At 52.2% G+C, this 14,252-nt stretch overlaps 1 protein-coding gene across 2 annotated transcripts in view; it reads right to left on the reverse strand.

The window, feature by feature from the left end:
- Positions 1 to 14,252, reverse strand: part of CAMKK1 (calcium/calmodulin-dependent protein kinase kinase 1, alpha) — a 40,280-nt gene that overhangs the window by 22,437 nt on the left and 3,591 nt on the right. For both annotated transcript variants that reach the window (XM_010135527.1, XM_010135526.1), the window contains exons 3-7: positions 10,306 to 10,353; positions 8,575 to 8,628; positions 1,794 to 1,845; positions 1,176 to 1,309; positions 418 to 454 (exon numbers count right to left, since the gene is read on the reverse strand). In XM_010135527.1, coding sequence (XP_010133829.1) covers positions 418 to 454; positions 1,176 to 1,309; positions 1,794 to 1,845; positions 8,575 to 8,628; positions 10,306 to 10,353 — 325 coding nt within the window. The remainder of the gene's footprint in view (positions 1 to 417; positions 455 to 1,175; positions 1,310 to 1,793; positions 1,846 to 8,574; positions 8,629 to 10,305; positions 10,354 to 14,252) is intronic.

Genomic DNA, 14,252 nt, shown 5'->3' on the forward strand with positions numbered 1-14,252 from the left:
CTGAGGCAAGGCTGCTTTCTAGTCCCCACCACTATCCACAGCCTATAAGAGGAGTCCGGAGAGACCAACCTCATAGCAGGAGGACGAGAAACCCTCCTGTACCCTTCCCTTCTCTCCTGGCTCAAGGACTGGAACTGACATACACACAGGGGAGGGCAGAGCCACTCTCATGTCCTTTTACTGTTCCCATGGCACGGAGACGTGCTGTACCAAAACACAAGGCTGCCTTACCCTACCGCAACGGCCCCTTCCGTCCCAGCTGCCTTTACAGGCTTTTAACTTCTCAGAAAAAAAAAAATAAGGCTGCTGCAGTTGGTACAAGTTTCCTCCTGGCACTGACCCCGGGCCCTGGCATGTGTTACTTGCATCACTAGGTCTAAGCCCAGATGGTTCTGTTTGCATATATGACTCACATACCCATGTACAGGTTGTCCTCTGCAGGATCATCAAGCACCTGTAATTGATAACAGAGAGATAAGGGGAGAAAAAGAAAAACAGCAGGGAAAAAAGGAGATTTTTAATCAAGTACCATTTTACTACTCCCTGTACGCTGTGCTGGGCTGCAGAGCCCTGAGAACGACTTAGGCTAATATTTAAACTCCTGCAGAGAGAGGGGCTTGAAGGACACAGATCTTCCTGTCTCCAGAAAAATCTGGGCTTCTGACTGCATTTGGAGAAACAGCCGACCAATAAAGGCACTGCTTGTCCTAACCCGACCTCCACCAGTACTGAACACGGCACTGACGCCTTGCACTTGTGCACCTTCCCAGGCTTGTCTACACACAAGCTGCACCGGTCGCAGCTCGCTGCTATTGCTACCCGCACAGCCAGCTGCCTTCTCTTGGGCACCGGCCCACAGCCCAGGATAACTACGGCAGTTTGTCATTCCCAATTCCTAGAATCATCAACCAGTTTGGGGTGGAAGGGACCTTTGAAGGTCACCCAGTCCAACCTCCCTGCAGCAAGCACGGAGATCTGCAGCTAGAGCAGGTTGCTCAGAGCCCCAAGGTCCAACCTGACCTATTGGTATGACCTTGCTTGGAATCACCAGCCTAAAATTCTGAACAACTATTTTAAACCAATTTTGGCTGAAGCAGGAGCAGCTGGAGAAAGATCCTTTTGCGGCAATACAAACCAGATGTTTCAGTGCAGCTCGGGGTGGAGAAGCAGCTCACCTCTATCAGCTTCACGATGTTGACATGGTCCAGTTTCTTTAAGATGGCTATTTCCTGATAGACTCTGTCCAGTGGTGCCATGGGTTTTGGCTGCTCTCCAGAGGATGCTTTTGACCCTCTGGGAGGAGGCCGACCTGCAACCATGATAACACGGTGAGGAAAATCTCATTTTTCAGCAGCACCCTGTACGCAGGAGGGTGTCCCATTCAGACCAGCTCCTCCCAGCTTCCCAGCCTGGTCTGTTTGCCTGGTCCCATGGCCCTGCCACTAGAACCAGATGCTATCTGAGGGGGTAGAAGAGCCCCTGGGAGGTGGGATCTGCCCTGCTTAACTTCCAGCACTTAATTAGGCTTCATAGATGGAATATGGAAGAGTCAGCACTTCAAAGACACTCAGAAAATCAAAGCCAGGAACCTAATTACCAAGTGCATTGAATTTCCCTGTGGTTGTGCCTGGCTTTCCACCACCCACCGCGTTTTAACCAACTACTACACCCCCAACTACTTGAGCAGCTTTCAAGTGAGGCCACATCCAGCAGTCCCTGCAGACAGCATCTCTACAGAGAGAGATTTGCCTGGGTGAGGACAACGGGCAGACCTCTAAACACGAGATACCCACGTGGAAATCCATACTGCTTCAAGAGCTTCTTTTTGGAGAGGACTTTCATAGCCTGAAGAAAGAAGAAAAAACAGTGTTAACACTGAACAAGAGCCAAAGTATTCATTGCTGTGACCTGGGAGCGTGCTGGGCATCAGGGACGGGCTCCAGTCGGTTCCTTCGCCTAAAGAAGAAATTTCCAGGTTAGTGGTGGCCACAGCTGACACGCACAGATGCTGACCCAGGCTTTCCTGAAGGCACTGCTAACCATTTGCTTCATTCATCTTTTTCCCATGAAAAAAATAAATGGATTCCCTTCCCATGCCTTTGCTGCTCTGCCACAAACCCAGGCAGCTGAGGTGTGGGAGGGGGTCAGGGTGATTTTTCCTGCCATCCAATTGGCATTAATGTAACGGCAAAAGGCAATCTGAATTTAATAACCAGTCTCCATGCCTCCATCTGCTCTGTGCGTTAATAACCTTTCTGATGGCCACTCAAAGAGCCCCGAGCAGCCCAGCAGATAAATATTTCATGAGAAACCAGCTCATGGCACACTTTGCTTAGGAAAACAGCCTATGCTCCCAGGAGCTGGGACAGTCACTCGGTCCTTCCCATAGAATGGGTAGTTACTTCTATTAATTAAGCATCCAAATCTGTAATTCACACCAGAGTGACCCCTGCGCAATATCATTAACCACGGACTCCCCAGGACACAGCCAAACACTAAGGAATTTTCATTAATACCATGGAGCAAGCTCTGCACGTTACCTGGTTTTAACACAGACACCAGGAACAAGGCTCCAAAACCCTTTTCTGAGCTCCTTCCCAAGCTGTTTTTCCTGGCAGCGATACCGCCGCACGCCCCAGGATCCCAGCTCCCATCAGTGCTCCCGCTGCAGCCAGGTGCACGGCTCGACGGAAGGACTGTTAGCCTTGGTACTGATCCAGTGAAATCCTCTGGATTTGCACCCATGTTATTGAGAAGAGACACTGTGTAGCTCTCAATCCTGCCTGACAGCTCCTGAGCCAACTGTTGGAAATGATGGTCTTGAGAGACAGACTCAGAAGTGCTTCTCCTTGCACCGCGCTGTGCCCAATGCAGACAGCCAAATGATTCGTGGTCTGCTGAAAGAGGAGCTGAGAAGTGCACAACCACTGTAGGAGGACTTCCTACACTGCTGACTTTTATCTCTCCATAATGAAAATTTATAGGGAAAAAAAAAAAACCAAAGGAATTCAAACACCTCTTTTTCTTCCAACCAGTGCCACAGCCCAGGAGGAGAAAGCTCCTCTTGTGCCAATCCCACCTGAATCCTGTCTGCCTTCTGGCAAGGAGCTTCAGAAAAAGAAGCAGCAGAAGATGCAATTGCAGCTGAAAGCTCCCAAGTTGCATCAGTGCTCGGGGAACCCAGCCTGAGGAACTGAACCATCACCACCACCATGCCTGCATCAGGCTAGTCCTTCCTGGGGCAGGCTCTGGGGAGAGGCTGGAGGGAGCAGGAAGGTTCAGAGCGCAGCGACGGCACAGCCAAGAATGGCTCTCAGGGCCAGAAACAGAGGGAAGAAGAGCTATTGCTGTCACCCAAACTCCTTGGAGGCTGCTACGAGGAGCGATGGGATGGTGAATGGGGGCGACTGTACCACAGGTGAGCTGGCTGTAGATCACCTCCACTGCTGTGGAAGAAGCCCCAGGACATGCTTACACCAGCTTCACAGCACATGGGCAGGGCTGGATCAGAGGGTAGGACCTGTCCCACCGCGCTTTCAAACGCAGGCAGGGGATTAAGAGCAAACTTCATCACACAACGGGCCAGAGCCACTTAATTACCTCAAGAGCAGAGTCGAGAGCACACGGTGGTGAAGCCTCACATTAATTACAGCGTGAGCTGCAGGGCAAAGCTTCGGCACTGAGCTGTAGCTGCACATGACGGCAGCAGCACAGGGATGCTTCAGCAAACTTCTCCTTCCGGGCTCGCATGCATGAGAGAGCCAAAGACATTTGTACTCACAGGCAGAGCTAATTACCCAGATAATGCCTTTCTGATAAAGAACCAGCTCGGAGCCAAGGGAGGGTTTTTCCCTTTGCACTGGCAAAGATTTCTTCAGCTTCCTCAGGAAAAGAGGGAGCTCAGAGGAGATTTCCTCCATACATGCCCGGCACACACCTTCCTTCTGGCTAACTGCATGTGGACACGGGTCCTGACATTCTCCCTTGAGAGGCAGCGGGAGCCGTGTGCTTTCCTTTGATGTACGTGTTCTGTCGAAGTTTACTGCTCTCCTCTTAACAACCCTGCAGCTGGAAGCCTCGGGGAATCTGCTTCGCGAGAATGCTGGAGGGAAAGGAGGTCCCAGGTTCCTGGTCTAGGACACGGCAGCTTTCACACCAGGGAGACCTCAAGCATCCTGCTGCTGGCAATGACAACAGTGACGTGGCCATTATTTGGGGGAAGGAAAAATAATAAAACAGATTGAGCCAAGGGAACTTATCACCCATCCCCTGCGATGCTCTCACAGCACTAAGGATGTCACTTTATTCACTAACAGAGACACCTGCAATGCAAAGGACCTGCACACAGTCCCTACCTGCAGCTTGCAGGGGAGTGGGACGTTGCTCAAAGGTCGCCGCTCTCCACTAAATCCTCCGCTAGTGCATGACAGCACCCTGTGCTAGTGCTGGGCAGAGCATTTCCAGGCTCTCCTCACCTGTCCTGCTCTTAAGACCCCAGGTGACCCAGCTCCTCACGACCCCTTGGTTAACCAGAGATCGTCTCCCTGGTCCCCTCCAAACTGGAGTGCAGCTGGCACCAGTTCAGTAGCTGTTATGTGAGCAGAAGGATGAGAAACACGGGAGCCGTTCCTTCCCACATGGTTGGTGACCAAAGTGGGTTCTCTGGGGGCTAGAAAGTTCGGGCCTGGATGCTGGCTGCCTTTCCCTCAGCAGCAGCAGCAGCACTTCATTCAGCCATCTCTTTTCAGAACCTTGGAATGAATTTCTCCCCATCATTGAGAGTCGGTAAAAAACTCCTCTCCGTGCAAAGGATGTTAGGTGCAAACAGAGGCAGAGAGCACAATCACACAGATCTTGTTTCTTAGGAAACCAGATAAAAAAATGAAACCCCAGAGAAACCCACTGACAACCTCCAATGCTATTGCTTTTGTCCAGAAGTAGTGTAACAAATGTCCATCATAACCACTTTTCTTTGCAAGCGGATTTAGAGATTGAAAATTGGAAGGAGACATGACCCGAGGCATCACAGAACCAAATTCCACCAGCACGACGACTCCAGACGAGATCTCTGCCTGGACACTTTGCCTTTGCTTTTTATTTGCTGCTTTTCCATAGAGCTTTGCTTTTCTTCTTTTTTTTCCCCACTGGTCACTGTCAAAGCATCTCCTGCAATGTGAGACACTGACACTTTTCCAGCTGTAAAAAGCTCCTTGGCAGAGCCCCACAAATGCTGCTGGGGCAGCTTCACATGCCCCAGCAGCAGCAGGGACCTCTGCTCTGGGAGCCAGCCCTGCACCCCGACAGGGTCTCCTCCTTGGAGGGACCGCTGGGTCACATCCTTGGTGCTGAAAGCTCATTTTCCCTGGGCTAACACGTTCCCTGCACCCACTGATGTACGCCAGCATACTTCCACAGCCCTCCACAGCACTGCGGCTGTTCACAGCGATGAGGGATCTAGCTCTTGGAAGCGCTCACTCATCTTGAATGGAAGGTAAAAAAACCCACAAAGTAAATACAACCCATTTACATTTTTCCCAAATGTAGTGATCAGCTTTTCTTCTTGAGAGTTTTTCCTGATTCTAAGCCAGCTCCAAAGCAATAGAAATCCTTCCTTTTGCTTTGACAGGAGCTAGGTACAGCTCCTGGTACCCACAAACCCTACCTCTGTGAAGAGAGCTAGCAAAGGCCCCCAGGCCTTGGCAAGGATCAGGCGTCACACCCTGAATTACACTCCAAAATACAAATTTTCTGCTGTCTTTGAAGTTTTGGCATGAACTTTGAAGTTCATTGCAGCACAGGAGCTTCAAGAAAACAAAGCAGGCAGCAACACCCCAGCCTCATGCTAAACCATCGCACACGTGAACCAGTTATTAAGGGCTGATTTCCTACAGTTATCTGTTATTGCTTTTTACTACTGAGACAAGAACAACCCTCCGGAGCTAAACGTGGGTTCAAATAAACTCACAGCTATAGCTCCCCAGCTATCAGAATCGCCATTGCTTCTGCTGACTGCTGGCACCAGGCACTGTGTTAGGTAACACCTCGGTGGGGGGGGGGTGTCAGGTGCTTCGCTGCAACGTGGCCTCAGCTGGGAATGTCACAAGAAAGTTATCTCAGTGCTGGGACAGCACGTGGGTCAGGCACAGTGGCTGGCATAGGGAGCTGAGCAGCCTTTAGCCAGTTATGCAATTTGCTGCTGTTCCTCTGCAGCTTTCAGAGGTCTGTCAGCCCCTGGGCTGCTTGAGCCTCTTGGGGTGGGGGTCTCTCCATCACAGCTTGGCCCTCCTGGAAAGGACACACACAGGCACCTGGAAGAGTTAGGGGCCACAGCCTGTCTGCTTGTGCCTGCCCCTGGGGAAGGGGGAAAGCTCCCGCTGCCCCAGCTGAAAGGGCAGCAAGCATGAAACACAACCTCAGCACCACAGCGCGTTGGCAGCAGGGCACCCCCTGCCCCTTCCTCTCCCATACGCTGGCATTCAGTGAAACAAAAAGCTGGCACACTCTCACTGCAGTCCCATCCCTCTACACACCTCCCAGGAGCAGCTCCCCAGCCCAGGGTCACGACTGAGATGCGTTTCAGCCCCTGCCTCCACCCCAAAACAAGAGGGTGGGGGTGAACCGAAGAGCGTGTCCCTGCACTGCTGACAGCGAGGGCTTGGGGAACCTCGTCCCTCTCTGGGTAGCGAGGCTGGAACAGAAGCATCCAGGCATGGGAGCCACTCCCGGGCTGCAGTAGCTTTAAACCACTTGCTTAGATTAGAAAAGGAATGGAGATTAAGTGGGGATTAACTAACACACACCAGGCCAACCTGGACGCAGGCTTTCACTTTTACCTTTGAGCTGACCAGCTAAATCTACATCCAGGGTCCACCCAAAACACAGATGAGAAGGCAGCAGGCACTGCCAACCTAACCCCTCCTCTGCCTGTCCAGCTGTGACAACCTCCCTGCCTGCCCCCTCCACCCTGCGGCACAGCACTGGGATTCCCGGAACAAAAGGGTAGTGCCACAACGTAAAGATTACAATTTCCATCTAAAAATGTTTTCAGCTGGAAATAAATGTGATGCGATGTGTCCCCACCCTGCACTGCGGGTCCTGGTGCTGCCTGCGCTGGCGGGACAGAGGGATCGGGGACACCACGGCTGGCACCATCGCTCTCAGCAGAGCAAAACCATCCTGCTGCAGGGCGTGGGAGGGAGGACTCGGAGAAAGGGAGCCCTTGGGAACAGCAACCACTCCACTGCGGCGGGTGAGTCAGCTCGGAAAGGACGGGAGACGGAAAGAATTGTGGTTCCTTGGCCAGCTCCAGGGCACCTTGTCCAGATTTTTGTCTCATCAATTCCATCCTTCATTTCAAGATGTTTCTCCTGCAATTTCATGCCTGCTGGAAGCACAGAAAGGCTAACGAATAGTAACGGGTGTACCCATCTGACCCCTTCACCCTGGAATGTCACTTGTAAATCCAGGAGTCGGGGAGGAAAGGCCAGCTGGGAGCAGCAGGGAGTGAGCACGCTTTCCACCTCCAGGGTGTATTCCTACTCCTCTTTGTGCCAATACCAACCGCTCTGTGCGTTGGGACAGGGAGCAGCACGTGGGTCTGCCCGGATGCTCCGAGGGGCCCATTTTCACCCACGTGCGGCCACTCCATCGTGGCAGCAGGGAGTGCCGAGGGCAGCAGGGATCGGGTTCAACATCACTGCAACCACCCAGCTCTGCTCAGCGGATCCCTGCCCTGGCATCCACCAGGAACTGCTGAGTGCTGTTTCCACAAGCCTTCAGGCACAGCCAGCACAGCAAGGCAGTTTTCCCTTTGCCAGCTGCCCAGCTCCTGCTCTCAGCCTCAACAAAACACACCACAGGGCAAGGCCAGGGACATGAGCAAGTCTGCAGCCAGATTCTGCAGGAATCTCAGCTGGGAGAGCCAGGATTCACCTCCCTCTGAAAGGGGAGGGATGGAGATGAGCTTTCAGCACAAGCAGCCTTCTTGAATTCATTCCTTCCATCTCTAGCTTCAGCAACGGATTTAAAAGCCAAGGTTTGCCTTATGCCCTGCACCATCCACCTCCTGTCCTGACAGCGAGGTCCTGTTCGGTGTACGGGGAGGCAGCCTGCACAGCGGTATGATGCCGGGGCGCCAGGCTCTGCCCAGCTGGACCACGCTGCTCAGCATCTCCCTGACAAACACCCCCGTTGCCTTACAGAACACGCCTGCTCATTCCAGGCCGATCCTCCAATGCACAGCAGGTGCTGAACACCACCACCCACACGCCTCTAATTTCAGGTGACCTGCTTCAGCACTGGAAAATGTCAAGGCGCATCAGCCATCCGCTCCCTGCCTGCCTCCCAGCCCCACGCCTCTTACGTAAGGCAGCCCACCCGCTCCCCTCCCATTCAGCACCACACGCACACGGGCAGGCAGCAGCTCCCCGCTCCATGGGGAGGTTCAGTTCCTTGCTGCTACCTGAATCAGAACAGCGTATGCTGAAAAAGCTGCAAGGCAGGGGGGACCTAGCGCTGAGGGGGGCAAAGAGGGATGAGGAGCAGCAGCAAGGACTGGAGGAAAGAGACACTTACGTAGTATTTGTCATCATTCTCGTTGTAGGCCAGTTTCACAACACCATAGGAGCCCTAAAAAGAAAAGCAAATTGCACAGTCAGTTCAAGCCTCACCTCGTCTCCTTGCTGCTCAAGGCTAGCAGATCATGGCCTTACACAGGGGACAAAAAAAACCCTTGAAGGCCCCAGCCCACGCCCACCCTGAGCACGGTCTGCAGGTGATGTGGCCCCGCAGCGAGGCCACACTCGGTTGGAGCCATCGCGTGACTGAGGATAAACAATGCCTGGAGGAGCTGAGTGATAGCCCATCCCCTCCTGCCCTGAGCCAAAGCCACTGTGTCCATCTTAACCCAAACGAGGGTGGAGAGCAGAGAGAATAATTTTTTTGTGCAAGTTTGGAAATTCTGCGTGAACACCTTTCCTGTACTTCTGGGCAAGCCCATTTTCAGCACAAACCCTCTCCATCTCTGGACAGCACAGGGACTTCGGTGAGGACCAGCTGCCTGCTTTCCACCAACCGCGTGTTGCCCAGGTAGACCTGGGTTGCTGCTGTGTCCGCAGCTCCAGTGACAGCCTGAAGCCAAACTGCACCCAAATCTCTGGGTTTGCACAGTTCTGTGCCGACACTACGCGTTTTATGCAAGCAAGACGTGACACCATGGTAGGTATCATCGCTGACAGGTGCCTGTTGAATAAATGAGCGTGATGGACACTACAGGTTTCACCACATTTCTCTTGGCTTCACTGAGAGCCAAGAACATTCCAGCCAAGCTGGAATGAAGGTCCAGGTCTCAGGAGAAGGACAAGCCATCTGGCTGATCCAGAGGCACAGCAGGTCCAGCAGACCCTCTACCAAGGTCGTAGCACCTATCTGCTCTCTGTGAGCCACAAGGAAGGAGGAGGCAGGGGCAAATCCACCACAGAGAAGGCCTTGCACTCTCCTTAAATCATTCTTAAGCCAACAACAAAAGCCAAAAGTGGGGCTGAAGCTGCATGACCACCAGCAGTGGTATCTCCAGCCTTACACCCTGACTGCCCCAGCCAACCGCAGAGCCCATGGCGCAGGCGCTAAGGGGCCTCCTCCCACCGCCTGGGGCCTCTCACCCTGGAGAGGAGCTTGGGCTAGTGCTTTTGGTGAAGGTCTCTGCAGCTCAGGGTGCAGCGCCTTCTAACTGCAAATACAGGTACAGCTTCCAGCCCACACCGTCACTCGTGGCCCCATCTGCAATGGTGGCAGTCGTCCAAATGTGCAGGTGTCTGAACTGCTCACCAGCCCAGACCTCTAAATTCCTTTGGAGAAATCTCTTCTGAACCATTCTGCAGCTTTTAAATGCCGACTAGAATTAAACTAGCATTTCGTTTGTGGTCATAAAAACTTAAACTACTCCTGATGGGGACCAAACACCTGCCCCAAGCTTTTTTTTGTTTTCTTTCCTTGTTGGGTTGTATTAATGCATCAAAGGCTCTTAGTGTTACATTTGGCATGCAAACACCCTGGCAGGGAGCCACCTTAACCACCTTCAGGGGGAAGGAGAATAAATTTAGATTTCAGAGGAAGTAGCTCCACTTTGACCTTGAACAAAACTTGCTCAAACTAAAAACAAACAAAAAAAAAAAACCCCAAACAAACACGAGTTACCAGGAGTCCTGGCCAGGAAGATACCTTGGGCTGGCACCGCCGTTCCAGCCACGCGCGCGCGTGTGTGTGCAGGCAGGTTGCTCGGGACAAACACGAGCTCCAGGAACATACCTTGCCTATTTCGCTCTGCAGCTTGTACTGGTTTAACTGCACGCAGTCCTGCAGATCAAAAGGAGAGCTTAATTAGAGCACTGGTAACAGGAAATGACCGACTTTGGATCGGGATGAAATAGAGGCAGAGTGCTGAAAAATGAAAGCCTGAATCTTATTTAAACTGCTATATGCTATACTACAAGCACTGCCTTTTTTTTTTTTTCACAGCACAGGATAAAGCAATTATGGGCTGAATTCTGCCTCTGGTTGTGCTGGTGTAACACTGGGGGCCCCTCCACTCCTATTCCCCAGCATCGCTCCAGGTTCAGCCCAGAGAGCCTGGCAGCAGCCTCTGCCCTTTGAACATCAACCATCCACACTGGGCTGAGCTCAATACCCAGCAGAAAATCACCCATCCCCAGCTCCATGGGGCTCTCATGGCTTGGCAGCTCCCAGCACCCGTGCCAGCCCCAGAGTCACAGTGTGAGTCCATGTCCTTCCCAGCATCAGCCCAGCAAAGACAGTGACCCTCTGCAGGCTGTGCGTGAAGGCTGCAACCCTCACCTGGATCGTGGGCTGCTCTTCCAGGGGCTCACACAGACCCAAGCTCCTCTGCTATGCAACACAAACAATGGTTTCCCTCAGCTGATACAGCGTTTGCTCAAATAAATCACCCCTCAGCACGTCTGACCTCTGTGAGCTACCAGCACCGAAGCCCCGAGGGGTGGGAAGGTGGTGGACGTGAGCCCCAGCAAGCTGTGACAGGGGTGTGACGATGGGGTGGTGAGTTACACACTTCCCCAGACAGTGTTCTCAAACACAGTATTTCTTTCTCCCTGAGATTGCCAATCACTAAAGCAGGCTGGAAATTCTCTTCCAGCCTCCGCAGTGGGCACTTCTTTGCGAACAAAACCGATCTAAAATATGTGTAAGTGTCAAACCAGCCCCGCAATCTACAGCGGCAGCACCAGGTGCCTTGAGTCCGATGGCAAGAACTGGGAGGTTACAGCCCCGGCTCTGTGCAGCATCCCCCCTGAAAGCAGCACTCTGCCTCTCAGGATGCATCAGATGTGGCAGGTGATAATTTTGACTTTTCCCCATCACCAACCAGAAAACACTCCTGACGCAAGTGATCGTCACACTGAAGAGAATACAGGAATGGGGAACTGATGATTTTTCAAGCTTGCAAGCAGCAGCAGCTTGTCAGGAATAGAAAGGAATCATTTAAATCTTGATCTTGTTTCCAGTGAAGGAAGTTTATCCCCTGCCCTGACAGGGAAGAGCAGCCAACTGTGAGTAATAGGGCCACAGACATGTATTAACTCTGCTGCTAGCAAAGCACATCGGCTTCCAAAGGCAAAACCTCATCCACCAGAACGAGGAGCAAGAAGAGTGGAGAGAGCATGACCCAGCAAAAGCCCAGATGTAGAGTGCACGGCCACTGTAAGATATGGAAAAGAAAAATCCCATTGAATCTTGCAGAAAGGACCCCGTCCCCAAAGGAGGGGGCAGCAGTAACCCTGGGTACAGACACGTGGAGGACAAACTTCCCTGCAAATGCCATGTCAGCAGATTCACTTCCCAGCGTGAGGCTGCACTGTGCATCACAAGTTGAGCAGGAACAGTTTGCTGTTGATGTCTCCTGCCCTGGGTTTCTCCGTGCTCAGTTCACACCCTTGTCCTTGTCCCACGCAGTGCTGCAGAGCTGGAGAAATGCTCACCAGCGTGGCTGAGGCAGGCAGGAAAAGTGACCACCCCTGCAAGCGAGCCTCTGGCCACCTCAGTCCCGCCAGCTCTTCAGACCAGCAAGCTTGCAACGACCAGACCCCGGTACCAGGCTGCCTCCCCCAAGCACACACTTGCACAAGTAAACGCAGCCTTCTACACGTACCCACAGAGTCCTTGGTTTGCACTCAGGACGTGTTTCAAGCCAAGGTGGCATCTCTGAAGCACCAAGTTTGCTGCTGCTCCTTGCCCACTCGCTGCTGAGGGAGCCAGGGCAGCATCTCTTCCCTCCCTCCTGAAGGAGCAGAGCCCTGCGTGTGGGACATAGTCCCGCCAGCCGGCGAACCCCCTTATGGAGCATTTAGTGCAACAGAGGACAGTGCCCTGTCCCTGTGCCCGAGGCACCAATTCCTTTGACTCTGGCCATCGCCTTTCCACAACCTCTCCTACCTCTGGCTAGAAATCACCACTCTTATCTCACACCAGACCAATCACCTCAACCATCTCTCTGGTCTTTTGCTGCTGCTAAACGGAACTTGTGAGCAAAGCCAGGTACCCACCCTTTGGGGGATGGTTTTTTTGAAGGGGATGGATAAACACTGGGATGGGAATGCCCAGAGAGGGGCCGAGGGACAGGTGAGGACAAAGTCTGCAACACAGCCTCCAAGAGTTACCCCTGCTATGGCCACGTCCCTACCAGTCCACACCTCCACCGCTACCCTCCCAGGTAATTACTGGTGAGGTGCACTATCATCTTAGCGTCTGCGGTGCTTCGGGCACATGAGGTGAACACAGCAAAACTCAAATCAGATTATAGGTGCTTTCTACCTTCTTTCTTTCCCTGCAGAAAGGCTGTAATTCACAGCTCAAGCAGCTCCTGCCACGTGTTGCCGCAGACTGGCAGGGTTGTTATTACTTTATTTGGCTCCTCTGCAGGAAGTGGGATAATTGTGCTACTCCTTTATCAGAGAGAAACACCTATCTCTGGGCCAAGTGTTTCTTAAAGATAACATTGTGCAATCCCCTTGATTTCATCACGCCAATGTATCTGCCGCTGCTGATAAATATGAACAGAGCAAGAACCTTAACGAGATGCTTTAATGAAAAGCTGTCAGCAAATGAGGCCGCTGCGTCCAACCCAGCGTGCCACAATTGTTCGGCCTTAAAAAACAAGATGCCCCATTTGTTAACGTGCCCAAGGTGTTACTCAAGAGAAGGAGAGGGGAAAATCAATGCCACAGAAAACAAAAATTGATCAAAAATCACAGAGGTCAAATTCCATAAACCCACTGCTGGGTGGCAGAAACCCCAGGAAATTGAGAATTGAGCCTTTGGTGTCCAGGGGTGCACAGGGATGGGAAGGAAGAGCCAGAGCTGGAGTCCGAAGTAAGACATTTCTGAAAACAATCGGTTCTCCCACATATATACACATATACTGGAGAATTTTGCCTTCTGAAAGCAGCCAAATTCAGCCATCTGAAAAGAATTATAAGTTCCAGCAATTCAGAGATATACTTTAAAGAGACGCACGGGAAAGAAAATTGGGCACTGAAAGCCAGTAATGAAGACAGTGCTGATTTAAACTCATCCTGTCTGGAAGGGAGAGCAGTTTAAATACAGACAACATGAAAATAAAAGCCAGAAAAGGTGTATTAGGACCAGTATGAATACAAACTAAAAGTCGTTCAGGCCCAGAGAAGAACACACAGGTAAGAAAGAGAAAAGATTTTTAAACAGCATCCAAAACCAAGAGCAAAACTGGACACCCAGCACCACGACCGGCTGCTGGCGGGAGCACTGGCCAGGGCTGGGCAGACAGTGCCACAGTGAAGCTCAGCACCGCTGTCTGGGCTCAGCCACCCGAGACCCCGAAGCTGGATGCAGGAGCCTGGGCACCCACCGGGTCCCTGGGGCATCACTGGCAGAGTGGTTGACAGAGTAAAAGGGGACTGGGATGGTGGGACAAAGGCAGCCCCCTTCCAGCCCTTCTCCTTCTCTCAAACAGAGAGGAGGAAGGTCGAAATGTTGCCCTTAGGTTGGAAATGTAACTTTAAATAAAGGTTAATGAATCCCAGGAAAAGAAATTAGCAATTCCTGTGGAGGATTCTTCTTTGAAGAAATGTTTTCCAAGTATCTTGGATCTTCTCAAGAGAGCTCTAGTTTGAGCACCACGGGAAAACCTCCAGAAGAATTCGTTTGGGGGACTGATGTGGCTGGGAGGGGGAGCCCACGCCGCACCC

This window comes from Buceros rhinoceros, unplaced genomic scaffold (assembly GCF_000710305.1).
Source record: "Buceros rhinoceros silvestris isolate BGI_N320 unplaced genomic scaffold, ASM71030v1 scaffold15054, whole genome shotgun sequence".
Lineage (NCBI taxonomy): Eukaryota > Metazoa > Chordata > Aves > Bucerotiformes > Bucerotidae > Buceros > Buceros rhinoceros.